Source organism: Molothrus aeneus, chromosome Z (genome assembly GCF_037042795.1).
Source record: "Molothrus aeneus isolate 106 chromosome Z, BPBGC_Maene_1.0, whole genome shotgun sequence".
Lineage (NCBI taxonomy): Eukaryota > Metazoa > Chordata > Aves > Passeriformes > Icteridae > Molothrus > Molothrus aeneus.
This window is the reverse complement of record NC_089680.1, coordinates 18,932,035-18,948,696: the sequence shown is the minus strand read 5'-3', so window position 1 is coordinate 18,948,696 and position 16,662 is coordinate 18,932,035. Positions and strand designations below refer to the sequence as shown.

At 34.4% G+C, this 16,662-nt stretch overlaps 1 protein-coding gene across 1 annotated transcript in view; it reads right to left on the bottom strand.

Annotated features, from left to right (window-relative positions):
• Positions 1–824: 824 nt before the first annotated feature.
• The window catches only part of RASEF (RAS and EF-hand domain containing), a 28,912-nt gene continuing 13,074 nt past the window's right edge, over positions 825–16,662 (bottom strand). Inside the window, exons 4-17 of the mRNA XM_066569534.1 lie at positions 15,537–15,632; positions 14,460–14,537; positions 13,828–13,943; positions 13,083–13,151; positions 12,063–12,147; positions 10,592–10,683; positions 7,580–7,814; positions 6,429–6,566; positions 6,187–6,334; positions 5,231–5,312; positions 4,072–4,186; positions 3,093–3,212; positions 2,030–2,106; positions 825–933 (exon numbers count right to left, since the gene is read on the bottom strand). Of these exons, the coding sequence (XP_066425631.1) occupies positions 825–933; positions 2,030–2,106; positions 3,093–3,212; positions 4,072–4,186; positions 5,231–5,312; positions 6,187–6,334; positions 6,429–6,566; positions 7,580–7,814; positions 10,592–10,683; positions 12,063–12,147; positions 13,083–13,151; positions 13,828–13,943; positions 14,460–14,537; positions 15,537–15,632 (1,560 nt within the window). The remainder of the gene's footprint in view (positions 934–2,029; positions 2,107–3,092; positions 3,213–4,071; positions 4,187–5,230; positions 5,313–6,186; positions 6,335–6,428; positions 6,567–7,579; positions 7,815–10,591; positions 10,684–12,062; positions 12,148–13,082; positions 13,152–13,827; positions 13,944–14,459; positions 14,538–15,536; positions 15,633–16,662) is intronic.

Here is a 16,662-nt window from a genome sequence, read left to right as displayed (position 1 = left end):
AATATGCATCTAACTTAAATAGGCAGATAGATATTGGATCATAACTCATTTCAGCAATTCTACATATCACAGGTGTTACATTCTCTCTGGAATTTTGAACTGTAATAGTCCAGACAAATGCTTCTTTCACCTCTTAGCTGTGTAGGATCAGTTATAAAGTCTATTTCTCACTTCTTAGTCAAACCCCAACACTCAAAATGAAATACATTCTAACTAGCCAACTTTTGAGGAACTACAACAGAATACCATGAACCTGCCACTGTCTTCTCCTGATAAAGACCATTCTGGTTCCGCTAAACTTAGGGATTACTTGGACCTAGGCAAGCCTTAATGGTTTGGAGTTTTCTTAAGAAATGTTTAATCAACATATACTTAAGGCTGTCATAAACTAGATAAGCAGACTCGATCAAAAAGAGATTATATTAACTGAAGCTGTAATTTTTTCTTTACCTGTGAGTGATATTGGATATTACTACGTTCTGTATATAAGAAATACGAATGCCATGAAGAAACATGCAGGTAGAGACAAGAATATATATTACAATATTGTATGCAGCAACTACTGTAGCATTGATTCTGAGCTCATTGCACTGAATAATATTACTTTAAAAAACTGAAGAAAGAGTCTATGGGGCGAAGCAATTTCACAAATTTGAATGAGTAGAAAGTAGAGTCTGGACTTTGAAGATTATGTGTAGCTTCTAAATATACAAATGTATAAATCCATAATAAAAAGGAAACACTATTGAAAAATTTTGGTTTAGTTGTTAACTTGGGTTTTTTTAAATATACAAGTTATTTAGTTAAGGAAAATTATCTGTCATTTAAACATTGCAACAGGTTTTTGTGAGTGCCGACTTTTTGACGGGTGTCCCAGCCAGGCTGGTTACTGATCTTGTATCATCTTGATTATCACTTCGTTTTCGCACCTCACTGTAAAAAACAAAAACAAAAACTTGCACTCAATTAACACATTTCTATTCATGTTCATTCTTCTATTTTTACCACTATATGCTGCAGAGTTCATCACCATCTACTGTATGGCTAATACAATATAAATTAGCACAGAATCAACGTGTCTCACAACTTTCCAATTTGGTAATCATATTGATGTTTCTATTCAATTCATAGTGATAAAAATATGAATTTTTTTAATATCTAGTAACTCCCCCATGTTCTGATTTATCTTCCATTTTCTTTTGAGAAGTTTTTATTTGCTTCTGTATTTTACCGTAAAAAAGAGTATGTTCATAGCTCTAAGTACAAAAACAAATAACTTCAGTTTCAAGTATGAATTTACTTTCATAGAAAAAATGCATGCTGTTGGATGTTTTTTAGAAATGCAGACTTAAAAGCTGTGCATATATGATTGATTATGGGCTACAGACCACTTTCTTGGAACCACAACTTCTTCTTTCTTACAGGCCTTTCAAAATTATACTTTAACCAAAAATGGTTTGAAAAGGTAGTAGAATTGTAATATTTGGCTCACACACTATAACAGAAATACCAGGGTGCTAAATGTACATAAACCGAATTTCAATCTGTAAATAATTTAGAGAAGGGGACATCAAAGAAAATATATGCAATTAGAATGGTCAGAAATAAAACTGAATAAACATTAATATGTGTAAGAGAATCAAAAATAATTACACATAGAATTATTACATTTCAAAATAAATTATGAAAGTATCATCAAGAAAACAAATCCATGTACAACTAAAATTACAATTCACTCAGCAAACAGGTCTTAAAATTGTGGGCTCTGTAACTGAGTCCTGGTTTAAATTTTAATTATTGACAGAGCTTTGTAACATTTTCAAGCAAAAATGTTATTTCATTAAACTGTGAATACATGCCATCTTGCATTTATCTATAATGATTTAACAGAGTATTCTTTTCAAATTTTTTTAGCATTGGTACAATTTTAAAACTATATGTGTATCTTTCCATGTGCATTCACATACCATGTCCTCTTTATAAAATATACTCAGATGTCTTTAGGTGAAAATAAAACATAGTTACTTACCGAGCAAGATGAAGAACTGCTTCTACAATATTAGATCCATCTTTAGCACTTGTTTCACAGAATAGTGCATTGTAAGTCTGTGAGTAAAAATAAAATGTTAAGCTAACTGATCTGAGATGGCTCCCATGTGAATGGGTACATTTAATTACAAATTGTTTCCTGAATAACACAAAGAATGACAGTACATTTAAATGAACAGGATTTCTGCTAGTGTTTTTCACTGTCCAACACATTCTCTTTAGTACTGTGAAATAAAACAGTAATTGTTTTTTAATTATTTCTGGTTTATAATCAGTATATTCTGAATTAATAAACTGAAAAAAAGCCATATTATAAACTTAATGCTCAAACTCAATCTTCTTGTCCACAAGACTGTAAAATAGTAAGAAAGTGGCCAGGACAGGTTACTTAACCTAACTTGCTAGCTACTGTAACTATAGCATCTGGTTATTGTAAGTTAACAAAAAAAAACCATCATTCCACAAGTAACAGACATGGTATCTATCCCAGTATAATCAATCACTTGTGCAAGCATTCATCCATCCAAGACCCTTAAGACTCCTCCTATTATTCTACAAAATACAGGATTTGTGCATCGCTTTGACCCATATAAATACGTGCAAAAAAAACTTGTTCACACTTCTATTTATAGCAGAAAATTATTTTTTTCTTTCCGCACATGTGGCAGGAATACAAGAGTCTCTTGAAGATGAAAATACTCCACACAAAATCTGGACAGACAGTCAATAGTGTGCCAGTTCTGAACTGGCAACTTCTATTCGGCAGCAGAAAAACTCAGTCGTCTGTCCATCCACCTTTTTATGAGAAAGACTGAGAAGTTTTTCAGAGCCAATAATGAACTTCAGCTCAGCAGACACTGAGATGTGATTTAACCCAGCAAACACCATCAAAACACGATAGATTAATGCTAAGTCCATGAATCCACATTACTTGACTTGGACAAATGAGCATAAAATTACCTTTGTTTACTAGTTTCTCATATGGCTTTCAGATAAAAATTCCTAAGACCATTTTATACTAATGAGATACACTTGGACCTTACCATAGCCAGCTTTTCTCCATAGTTTATAGGCACACACTTTTGCCCTTGTTCTGTAACATCTTGACGGAGATCTGCCTTGTTTCCCACCATCATAATTGGAATATTCTCATGAGTTGCATCCTGTAAGGAGTCACATCCTGTTATTGCTAGAACACTCACAATACAAAGAAATGGCTAACATCATCATGTCATATCAATTTCCTTTCCACAAAGTCTTGTACACTAGTAGAAAAAAACTGACAAATTATAAAAGCTATGCTGAGAATTTTCTATAAAGCACTCTAAATGTAAGCAGTCAGCTTAACTATCAGCCCGCAAAGACATGTTTCCATTCCCATAAGCCTTGTTTCCCAAAAAGGAATTTAATTTGTTAAGTTAATCTAATGGAATTAGTTACTGCATCTAAATGCTGTATGACAAAATTACTAAGGGAAAAGTAACCAACTCCTATACCATGACTAAAAGAAAATGCTTTCACAGAAGATGAACTAAGTATTTTGCTTGCCACTTTCCCTCCTATTAAGCATCCCCAGCAGAAGAGAAAAACCCCTTGCACTACATGCGAATTCATATTCAAATAAAAAAAACAAGAAGCATAAGTAGAAAGAATTACTGAAAATTTCACTTAAGCTATAGCTAATTTACAGAATCTAATACATTGGTTTAAAATGCAAAGACTCCAAGGAATATTCAAGCCATCCACAAGAAGGTATCTGAAATATGCTGTCACATTCATTTTAAAAGGAAGTGAATGGTAAGAGTGTCATTGCACAACATCCTTTAACACACAAAGATGTATCAGATTGAATTCTAACTGAGTATATCAGGATACATTTAGGACTTCCACATAGCTTTTATTTCTATGACAGCCTCCAGTCTGGATAATTACAATTTACATCTAATATAATTTTATAAATAAAAAAACCTAATAGTGCAGTGAAACATAGCTTTTAAGTTCTAACATATGCAAGGGTCTTACCTCAATCATATCCACCCATTCTCTCACATTAATAAAGCTTTTTTCACATGTTACATCATATAGCAGTAAGACGCCATCTGCTCTTCTGAAGTATGATTTAGCAATACTTCGAAATCTTTCAGAAAAAAAGAAAATATTTGCATAAGGCCACATTATCAAATAATAGTTCAGTTTAATATCACTAAGATATTAGGTTTTTTCCAACCTTAACAGTTCTATGATTCTATGATCGACCTACATGTAACTTCCTAAACTGATTGCTCACTTTACTGCCTTTAAAAAAGATGGAAATCCCGTAAAATTATTTGAGGACTTCATGATCAATTACAGCCATCTTTGTCATGAACTTTCAATCTACAATCTACAATCTTTCAATATACAATCTACTCAACCAAGTATAGTAACTAGGTATTTACAATGGATATTAAAATATCCTTCACAAATTTATTACATGAGAAGAAGGCTGATTGGATTCCTACGTACATACAGCCAACACAAATCTTGGTCAATGAACATCTTAAACTGACTTCCACAGCACTAGATTAACCTCTTAATAAGCCCTAAAAGCTGTTGGTAAAGAACTAATGGCTCTCAAGTAAAGATGTCATAGGATTTTGAGGAAACTTTACACAATATTTTGAAGAATCATGGATATAAACTCAGCAATATACAAAGATAATTTTGACAAAATTCCGAAGTCTTTGGAAAGAAGTTTTTATATAATAAATACAATGCAAATCGGGACCATGATTTTTATGGAAAGAACAGGAGATAGGGAGGAAGGGAAGGGAATCTCTAAGAAAAGTTCTGCTTAAAAATACAGGTGTAATAAGGACATAGAAAGCTAAAGACTAAAAACAGAAGAAACCATATGCATCTACTCCATCATTTAGTATTGCCAAGGAGGGACACACAGATTTAGTTAATTAATCTTGCAGTGAACCTCAACTATTTCTCTTGATACCTCAGGCATCATCGAAGATGACACATAAGCATTCCACCTGTCTTGAGGTCTCAGCAGAGAAAAATTGCATCTGTTTACAGATATTTACATATGGACCAAACAATGAATGTTTTTTTTCCAGCTAGATGAAAAAAAGGCAAATGACTTTTCCAAACAAAATAATTCAAATAAGGTAAAGTGCAGGGTATCACTAACCTCTCCTGCCCAGCTGTGTCCCATAGCTGTAACACTGTAGGTTCTCCATCAACAATTAGTCTTTTCATTTGAAAATCCACACCTGAAAAGAATCATGTGTATAGTCTAAAAAAACCCATCAATAATCTTAAAGAAACCACAAATAATTAAAAGGTAGGGGCTACATATAACAGTTTATCCAAAATTCATCTTTTTTAATAGGGTGTGAGATTTCAGTCAGTCATGCCCATGCTTCTGAACTGCAATAATCCCCTGAATGTATTTGCCTTTTCGGAGAAGAATTGATAGAAATTGCACTCTGAACAACAAGCAAGAACTCTCACTGCTTTATTTCGCTAAACAGTTTTATCAAAGAAGTGAAAATACACATAAAAAACTCGATTTCAAATACCAAGGAAGAAAAAGATAAATTAGACCAAAAATCCTGACAAGAGGCAATAAAACAAATATAAAAGTATGATTTGATTGGAAGACAAAATTCAGTCTTTGGAATCCTTAAGACTTAAGTTTGTTAGCTGACAAGTATACTACTATACAGAAGTCAGTCAGAAATCCTTCTAGCTGTACTTAAAGCAAAGCTTCAATAACGCTTTGAAGAAATTGCAACAAAAATAGTAGGAAAGACATGAAAGAGGGAAGTGTTGAGAAAACAAGAAAGCAATGGAAAATGCAGAAAAGCTCATACACACACTGAAAGCTCCTTGCACTGACATTCCTCCTCTGGTGCTTCGTGTCATTCAGAGGCTTCATAAAGAAAAATTAGACCAGCACTCTATTTTCTGCTACAAACAGCTATTATTACTAAGCTTTAGTACTCAATTAGGTCTCACAGCCTGCATAAGAAACTCTTTGTGTAAATCCCTAGCAAGGAATCACAAAGGCAAGCTTTTCATCCTCTTCAATGCAAAATAACAATGAAATTAATTTCAATATTTTAAGAAGAACACCAACTATACCTAGAGTTGCACTGGTATTGCCTTGAAATTCATTCTTGCAAAGTCTCATAAGAAAACTGGATTTTCCCACTGCTGCATCTCCAGCAAGAACAATCTTGTAAGCCTTCTCTGTACTGGGGTATTTTGGAGTGCATTCAGTTGCATCTGACTGAAAATAAAAAGAATCCCTCTGTAACAACTCATAAAAAAAACCTACCCCTCTGTATCATTCTTTTCCATTTTTCCCCTGAAGAACTGTTTACCTGAGGGGTGAGAGCAGATATGTATTTCCTCGTTGAAGCAACTGAGCTGCTTCGACTAACTGGTCGTGAGGGCTTCCAGTCTAAAACTGCAGTGCTGTTAGCAGGACTGTACGCTTCTTCATCTCTGATCTCTGGAACCTGAAAGTATGAGTTAGTTCTCTGGTGAGAAAAGTATGTTTTTCTGGAAAGGCACAGCTAGGACTGAGTAAAACACTTTAAAAGTTTGGATTAAACAGAGATAAATTATCAGATACAGCTGTGCAATTCTAATCAAAATACTGTGATAATTCTGTTGTCATTCATTTCTGCTGTTTAGTATAATCTACATTTTGTCTTTTAACATTTTTATTGTTTGGCATCCATTCTTTCAGTACTCTAATAAAGCAAACTAATTTCTATAAGAAAATTTCAGCTTATAACAAAGTCACAGTAAACAATTAGGACAATACTTTATTTCAAAGCTTATTTTGCAAACATTAAGAATTTCCCCAAAGACATTACTCTCTATGCTATTACTCAAGCTAAATCAAGTAGACCACAGTTGTAATCAACATTATTCACAGCAAAGTCTCCACAGAGATTAATGTCTACTAAATGAACAGGTTTTTTTAAAAAAAAAAACACATTACACTGTGCTTGATATTATTTTTACTTTGTAGTCCTCAGAAACTCTTTCAATGTTACTAGCAATAAAACAAACACAGTAATACCTTCTTAGATTTTTTTAATTCTCCAAGACTTTAGCCTCTAAGTCAATGTGTGAACTAACAGTATTCTATCTCATACGTGCTTTTTTTCTCCACAGCCACAGCATAGTAAGAGGAAGTGAATAGAAACCTATTTTATTTCTATCCACTTTTTTATCATTAGAAAATGAGCTTCTTTCTGCATACAGTTTGACAAACTCCAAAAACAATAAAAACTTAATAAATGAAGTTATTACCCAAAAACGTATCAAAAAATGTAAATTCAAAAAGAGAACGACTTATACATTCTCAAAAAATGTTCACTGATTAATTTAAATACGTATGACCCACATATTTACTTTTAATTGGCCTGTGGGCAAAGATCCATTTTATTTTAAAAACAGGAAGCTAATTTTGTCTCCTATCAAAGGCTTTTCTCAGAGAAGAAGTAAATCTGGCACTTACATCTGTATCAGAAGCATCACCACCAAAGCCTTCTTGCATACACTGTGACCTTTGAAAAATCCTTTGATGCCTATATTCCACTTCTGAATCATACTCATTTGAATCTCTCAGGGTAGACAAACCACTGTCAAAACAGCTCTCAGGTAAGCTGTCAACTTCACAGTTTATCCTTTGCATCGGGTCACAAAGGGCTAAAGAATCATAATCTTCATCGACACAAGACGAATGAGATGACCTAATAAGAAAATATTGGAGGGGGAAAAATAAATTATTCCATATTATAAATCCCAATAATAAATGCTCTTCCCAACAAAATCTGAGCCCTTCTGGAATAGTCAATTCTTAGAAATGCTAATGTTAAGTTTAAGACATATGTCAATCCCTATCTTGCCTTTATAAAGAATTTCTTTCTCAATCATATGTCTTGGGATGCTCAAATCAAATTATTTCATCTCTGTTACTGATGATCACTTTCCAAGTGTCAGTAATTATGACTATCTGTTAATTTTAAAAAGCCTACCTAAAAAACACTCAGAAAGTGATGTACTATGAAGACATGAGAAAAAGAAAAATACATATGATGTTTTAGTGAATTTTGGCCTACTCTAAGACATCAAACAACCTTGACATACTGTACTTCATTCAAATTAATACATTTGTTAGCATTTGTTCATGTGCATGCCAATAAGAAACGGCTATAAATATAGAAGATGGAATAGCCAAGTTCAGGAGATCGGTAATGGTGGAAGAAGTCACTAAAGAATTTTCTTAGAGTTTGATACACTATGCAAAACCTAAACTTTTACACAGAATTCCTCTCTTTTCCCTTTACCTTCCTTTAAAAGTCTTTTTTTTCCCCTTCTGGATACTGTAATATATAAAAATATTTTAATTAATGCAGCAATGACAGTATGGATTGCAGAAAAAAAAAGATTTTATTTATGCAAATAAAACCACAGAAAAAGGAAGGTTAATAGAGTGAATCCTAAGAAAACCAATCTTATAAAAAAGGTTACAATGGCTACAATCATTATCATGCTCCTTCATCAAGACAGGGACAGGCATCAACAAAAGTAAGGCAGTAAAGGTCTCCCAAGTCATAGCAGAGAAGAGAGGGTCTGGCTTAGCCCATCACATCCATGTTGGGAATGGATGTGATGCACAGACCTGCTAAACCAGACAAGGTCAGCATCAATCCTTGTAACAACAGCTTGCTCCCAGAGGGGCTCCCCTGTGATGGCACAACACAGAAGAGTACACTGGGGAAAATCACCAAATTATGAAGCTGTTACTGAGTCGAATTCTTCCCCGCACCTGGCCAAATGGGGGTGACAGTGGCATCATTGTCCTATGCAGTAACATTCAGAACCATCTAATTTACACCCCTTCAGGCTAATGAATAATCATATGCATGCATGTGATCTTTGCTGTAGGATATCAAAGCCTACACGGTCTTTGTATTCATTCACCTACTAGCCTATATCAAATCACTGAATTACTGAGGAAGAGTACATGCTATAACAAAGTTAAGTTTGTCAGGCATTCCCTGAAATAAAGTTCTTAAGCAGGCAATTCTTAACTGCACTGAACTATGAATTCAAAGCCGGGAATTTCATATATGCTTAAGGCAAGTTAGACCAAGATGAATCTTACAGACAAAAAAAAAAACCCCATACATTTTAGAACAGATTGCTTAAATCATGTTAGTATACAAACCAATACCTCTTATGCTGATCTGATGTCAGGAGACAAAGTACTGAAAACAAACAGGTTTTGGGACATTCACATCTCTTTCTGTCTTTTGATATTATCAAGTCACACATGTTATGACTAAACTTTATTCCTACCACGTAAACTTTCTTCTAAAGTGCCTTGTATTTCTCAGTTTTGTGGAAATGCAAGGGCTGCACCATGTGGCATGTACTAATATATATTCATAAAGAACAACATAACCAAGCCTGCAGAGAGGTTTTAGTTACTCCCTCAGAAAATTACTGAATGAAATATGCAGCTTAGAGTGGATGCCTCTAAAAATCTGCAGAGGGTACAACATTAGGGAATTGAGTTTTTGTGCATTCAGAAACAGGAAAGTGCTTTTGACAAGCAAAACTTTACAGCCAGCAAACACATCTCACATGGAGACAACACAATAAGAAGGACACTGCTGAATGAATGGGGATATTATAAGTGTGAAGTGAAGTCAATTTAATTCCTATCCAAGATATTTTTCTTTCTGGCAGACTACTAAGACCTCTATTAGAGATCTCTCTATGGCTTGGAATACCACTGAAAGAAAAAGAAGACAAAATAATCTATCAATTGATTAAGGACACACATTTTTGCTGATGGATCTGTTTAAAAAAAACAAGTGTGAAAGCATAACATGACTGACAGCACCCAGGGCTGCCTCCAGGACCCACTGTCTTCAGGGAGTCTCTGAAATGATGAGGAAGTTCTGATCAGTGATCTTTATCTAGTAAGTAGAAAAATAAATACCTCTGACTATCTAATTGCATTTAGATAACTTAGTGGCTTTGTACTCTTATCCCATAAATATCCAAGTGCATCCACTACTCTTGCATGTCAGTGTGAGATGAGGTGATTTGAAGAATCAGGCCTATATTTGTATTAATTATTATATGGGGAAAAAGGCACACAAATCCAAAAACGTTTTATTTCTCAAGTACTGAGAAAGGCTAACAAAGGTCCTCAGAAGAGTTTTATAGTTTCTTGGAGACAAAGAGGCTGAGACTCAAACTAGAATCAAAAGAGGCCAACACCAGACAAGAGGCTGTCTGACATCTCCATAAGTTTATGGCATCTACTGAAGAGGGTTATTCTGAGCTTTCTGACGTAATTGAGAAGATTCCTATTGACTTTAGTAGATTTTGGATCATCTGCTACGGTCACACATTTGCTCTAAATCAGACAGAATCATTGTCTGTTACTTAACACTAATCTCGTCTTCTAAGACAAGCCATTCTCAAATTAACAAAAGCAAGCCTGGCTTACCTGTCATACCGTGGGTTTAAAGGAGAATGTTCACCATGAAATTTAGGACTGCTTCTAGAAAGAGTACTTCCTGGTGAGGTATTTGCCAACCGCTGCAACAGATACATAGTAAATGCACTATAACTTTGATGAACACAGAGGATTATATCTAGATTTGTTCAGGGAAAAAAGTGTGCATCATCAAAATTACAAATTGGATGTATTTAATATATGTTTATTTATATTTTATATATATATTTCATATATATATTACCTCATACTTCATATATGACTGAGGATCAGAAGGCTTATTACCTATAGCATTTAGGCTTCACCACTGCCTTTATACTGAACATACTAGACATGTTCAACTACAAAAGACAACAGAATTTCCAAGAGGGTGATTTCATTGACTACCTCATGACTCTGACCTCAAGACTACAAAATGTTAAGCTTTGAAAAGTAATATTTAGACCATGGCATGCTGACTACTGAAAAAAATGGGGAACTGTCACTAGCTGAGCTAGTTTCAGGAGAGCTACCTCCTAGCTCCTAAGAGAGATCGTGAAGGAAAGGTCTCGACTAATAGCATGTGACAAAAGTATTTTGTACATTCTGCTGTGCCTCCATTTATTAACTGGAAACAGCTTCTTCTGTCTTCTATGTAATACGCTCATTTATATTTCCAGGCATGATAGTAGAAAATGGTATCCATTGTTGCATCTGTAGCTTGTATCAACAAAAAGCACTTGTTCACTGGTATGGAATACTGCAAACAGGCAGTGAATTGACCCCTATTTTCCTCCTTCCTCTCCAGTATTGTCTTTGTGGGCCCATTATTCTGGCCCCATCCTTCTAAAAAAGCTATCTGCTTTCCTCATGATGCCAAATCATTAGTTTTAGGAGTTTTAACAGGTTTCACAGGATTGCAAAATGACAGTGTAGAGTAGTTTTCTTTCTTTCAACCTTTCCTTTCTCTAGTTTGGAGGATTTCAAGTGACATTTGCTACAAGAGACTCCAATGCAGTTCTAAGAGCCCAAAAGGGTCTGATTAAGGTCTCTGTCAGTAGTGCATGCTATTCATTTTCCCAGTGACTTGCCTGGACAAAAGTTTGAATTAGGTTAAGACCCTGCTATTAAAAAAGGGCAGTTTTCTGAGAAAGTGTGTTGACAATGGTAGGACCCTCCCATACACAACACAAATACATTCCCTCTAGCACAGGAGAAACTGTTATTCACCTCATTAAATATCACAGAATATTTTTTACAATAGTCATTTTCCAAAGCACCTGGAAAGCAGCTGTGCTCTAACAAAACTTCCAGTACTTAAAAAAACGTAAGTAAAATCTAACAAAACTACACAGGAGTATTCCCACAGTGAGCCCACTGAAAAAAACTCTATTTTCTCAGTACCCAGGGAGGTACCAGTTTAATTGTGCTGTGTTTATTCTTTCACCTTCTATGATAATGTAACAAAATCATAAATACATACCAATGATCTGTTGTACTTGCTCAAACTGTTTTCAAGTGCACTTCTTAAACCATCGTTGCTGTCATGTAATTTTCTATTAGCTGATCTAACAAGGAAACACAGTTCAACTTGCAGAACTCAAGAAAACATGAAAAACTCTCCGAAAGAAAAATTTTCAAAATACTTCTAAAAAACCCTTTTCTTCTTTAGCTAACACTAAAGAGTAACATGAAACTGGAAACACACTGACAGATACTCAAACAAGCCATCTGAAAAAAATCACTGTGAATTTTAGGCTTCAGGGGCAGCCCAGGAAGCCCACTTTCACTTGTACAGCATGGTCTCTGGTCAGTGGAAAAAAAGGTACTGTAGGAATGGTGACAAAAAAAAACCCAAAAAAAACCAAACAAAAAAACCCAAACCAAACCAAACAAACAAACAAAAAAACCCAACCCACACAATAAAAAACTAGTCCAGCCATTTCTGTACAAAATGACTACCCTTTAAATATTGCTGAGGTGATTCTGAAGACAAATATAATTAATCTGCTTGAAAAAAAGAATTTTTTTAGGATAAGGATATTAAATAAAGATACAAAAAAATCTATTCATTGTGACCCTTCTTGTGCACCTATTGTATAAGACTGCACACTCTTGGTACTTTCCAGACAACAATAAGGGAAAAACAATAAGCTTTGGAGAAGCAAAGCCAATAGGAAACGGAGCGAGGCAATAATTTTTATGATAGCATGGACAGACTCAAATCACATTCAGCTTAATAGAAAGAAGTGAAAGTTAGTGGGGCTAAGAAAAGAAATGGAAAGAAAACAACTGAAGTGTTAGTGGGTCAGTACCACCGCAGAATTAATACCACAGTAATATTTATGACAGTTGAGAACACCACCTTTTATGATCATTTAGGCCCTTTCAGTATTTTAACTTGAAACTGTTCCCCAAATTTCAACCCGATCTTTTGCATACTTATCTCAGATATGGTGGGACAAAGTTTGATAATAAAAAACCTGAATTTCTAAAAACTTACTGAAGTATTTCAATTTGTCTTTCCAGATTATCTCTGTCTTCAGTATACTCTCGAATAATTTCTAGATCCCTGGGAAAAAAAAACAAAAACAAACAACAAACTTAAATTAACTTATGCTTAGTCAGGATAGTATTACATTTTCACCATATTGCCTTTGGCAGAGTTTACACTCATGCTGAAATATGCTGAGAGCAGTTTTACGCAAAGTAAGATAATTTGGTGACTTCATTAATCTCTACAATTATAACTCAACAAAGACTGTGAATGAAAATGAAAGTTGTACAAAATAACCATGGGGACTGTCTCCTTTTCCCTTCAAATATAATTTGTATTATCTGATGATAACCACACAATGAAACTGGCCTTTATGCTCCTTTAAAAGAGTAATTGGAGTAGCTTTCATTCATTTTAGAAAAACAAATGGTTAAGATAGACATGGAAGGCTTCCAAAACTAAAATTTATACAGGTCCTCATGTGAGTGCAAGCCATGAAGAAAAAAAATCCTGATTCTGTACTGTTTTATTCCTAATAAAGTCCCACTAAAATCAGTGGATATTGTTGCAAGATTGAGAGAGTTTGCATCATATACAGAACTTGCTCTTTCAGAAACATAACAAGAAAAAGGAGCAGCATTGATGACACAGTATCAAACATGTACCTACCCTTTAAGGCAAATTTAGAAAATAACAGTTGCTAACTGCATACCTAATAATTACATCAGAGAATAGATTTTGGTTAACTTACCTCTCAGTGTTCAAAGACTGATCTGCATACTCGCTTTTCAAGGTATCTAATTCACTCTGCAGAAAAGCTATATTTGTCTGCGCTTCTAAGAGATCTTTCCTAAGTCTCTGATTTTCCTTCAAAAAAGGAAGATATTAGATGTTAGCTGTCATAGTCACTTCCAAAAAATGTTGATATATTATAATAGTAGAATAAAAACCATAGTTTTTAAAAAGCAAAGTAACACAAAAATTAAACACTATAAAATTAGGCATAGAGAGGGAAAGAAAATTAAAGATGGCTAAATCAACAGAGAAGTCATTAAATTAACATGCGAGAACCTCTGAACTTTTTATTTTCCATTCAGTTACAAAAACAAATGGGACCACAGGATCTCAAGCCATTTCTAAAAGTCCTACATAGAATGCGTATACATTTAAACAGGTTCTTTCTCAATTTAAAAGATCCACATACACCTACCCACTACTTCAAAGGTTTATTTTCTAGATTACCATTACTAAATGTAAGGGAAAAAAAAAAAAACCAAAAAAAACCCCAACAAAAATCAAAACCCAAATTCCCACAAGTATAACAATCTGTATTGCAGACACTAAAACTGAGGCTAAATTAATATGTTAATAACATTCTCTTACCAGCAACATATCATGTATCCTTTTTTTCAGTTCAACTACATCTTCCCTGTGATTGACAGACTTGGATTGCTCCTCCAGCTGGAAGTATTAAAAAAAATCACAATTAATTTATTTGATTGTTCTGATTAAAAAAAACTTTATGAAAATCACAATAAATAATCCTTAAAAGGTTTTACAGTTACTAAAGTTTTTAAAACTTAAGAGCTTTTCTAAATGTACTAGCAGACAGCATTATTTCAAAAATCACTGGCTTTCTAGAAGGTTGATATGCTTTTTTCGCTCTTTAGGTATAAAATATTCATAACTAGTGACACAGAAGACTGCTGTTAAGATAGAAACAAAGAGAAACACTAACTTAAAAAAATATAAAAAATTATTACTACCTCAGCTATGTAGTACTTGGACAAGAAGCTCTCATGTTTCTTGTAAGAAATTTCCATTTCTGCAAATGCTCTTCTAAGTGCAATTAAATACAAAACCCAAAAAATATATCCACTTTGCTTGCTATAATTCTGATAAAACTTATAGCAAAAACCAAGGTCAAAATTAAACCCAAATTATGAAATATTCCAAAACATCATTCCTACCTGAGATTTCATTTTACTTTTTTACTAGGAATCAAATTACTATCTCAGATTACAGTTGAGCTCTAAAAGGCACTATACATAAAGTTGGGTACTAAAAGGCACTATATTTAAATTACAATATCCGTGTTTCAAATTCCATCTTTATTTATAAACTACAAATACTTAGTTGTAATGTATTGGACTATTTCTAATGGGCCAAACATAAGACTAGGTAACTGCAATATTAATAACCTGATGGACCTAGAAAATTGTTAAGCTACAGAATTTAGGTAATAATTGCTGCTCCCTTTCCTAAGTATTTCAACAAATTACAAAGCATGAATACAATAGCACAGAATGTAAACACAACCTAAAAATTATCTGCAGTTGCCATTTACTAATACAAATTAAATTAGAAACCTACAATTATGATTATCCATCTTGAGGGAGGCATTTCATAAGGTCAAGATTTCTTAAAATACTTAAAAAAACTCACCAGACTTCAACTCACCTTTTTAAGTTTTTTTATTGTCACCTGAAGATCCCCAACCTCAGTGTCATACTGGCGCTTCAGCTCATTCAGTGCTTCTTCAGCCTTTTGCTTCTCCTGCAATATTTTCAATCTCATTAGAAGCTGAGACAGGTTTCAGACGTTTATCAAAAAATTCATTCATTAGTTTGGAAAGCACATGCTTTTTGCTTAGACAAATGTGTCTTTCTATTCTGTCCCTTCCTGAAGATCCATAGGTTCTGATTCTGTAATTGCGGTCCACTTCTAAAAGACTCATAGAAATAAAATAGTGGCATGAGAGTAAAGATTTGGGTCCATTCAGTGTTTTTCATTCATGATTCCTGTGCTTAACATTCTCAATGTCACTTTTTTTTTACTTCCTTCTTTTTAATTTTTTTGCTTGCAAGTGTTAGAACATTACAGGCCCATGTCAGTAAAAGCAGATGACAGCATCTCTAGTCTTAGATAAATGGTACCATCCCAGGAACAGAGACAAGGGAGTGGTTTCACTGCTGTCTATTCAATACCACCCACATCACCAGGATGGTCTCAACAGATGGAAAGGGAAGCAATGCCATCTTTTACCAGGGCATATGGCAGGGTGTGTGCCTGTGTTTAGAGACTGCACCAAGTACTGCCTACAGGGATGTGGTGTGCTATTGACTGGTGTGCTCTACTTATTCCAATCATTCCCAGAGACTCCAGTTTCACAACACAAGAAGTCAGAATGCAGCAGTATGAAGTGGAGCCTATAAGACAGGTTGAGTTTCCACATGGAAGAGGCAGGCATAGATTTTGCTTAGAATTCAGAATTTCCTGTAGGTGACGCTGGTATTCATGTGTTAAAACAACAATCCAAGTAATCAATTTAAGTTGGATTCCCCTACTGTTGCCAACTACATGGACTCGTAAGTATTGTTGGGTAACTATTTGCTTCCCTTGAAGAAACAAAATACAGGATAGGCCCATGCAGAAGCAGGTGTCCCGGTGGCATGAGTGAGATCACTCTGACAAACAATAGCCTTGATTACAGACATTAAGATTAATGGCTTAGTACATTCCCACAAAGTAAATAACTTAACATTTACACTCGGGGCGTTTTAGTAGGTGCGGTATGTGGAGCTAG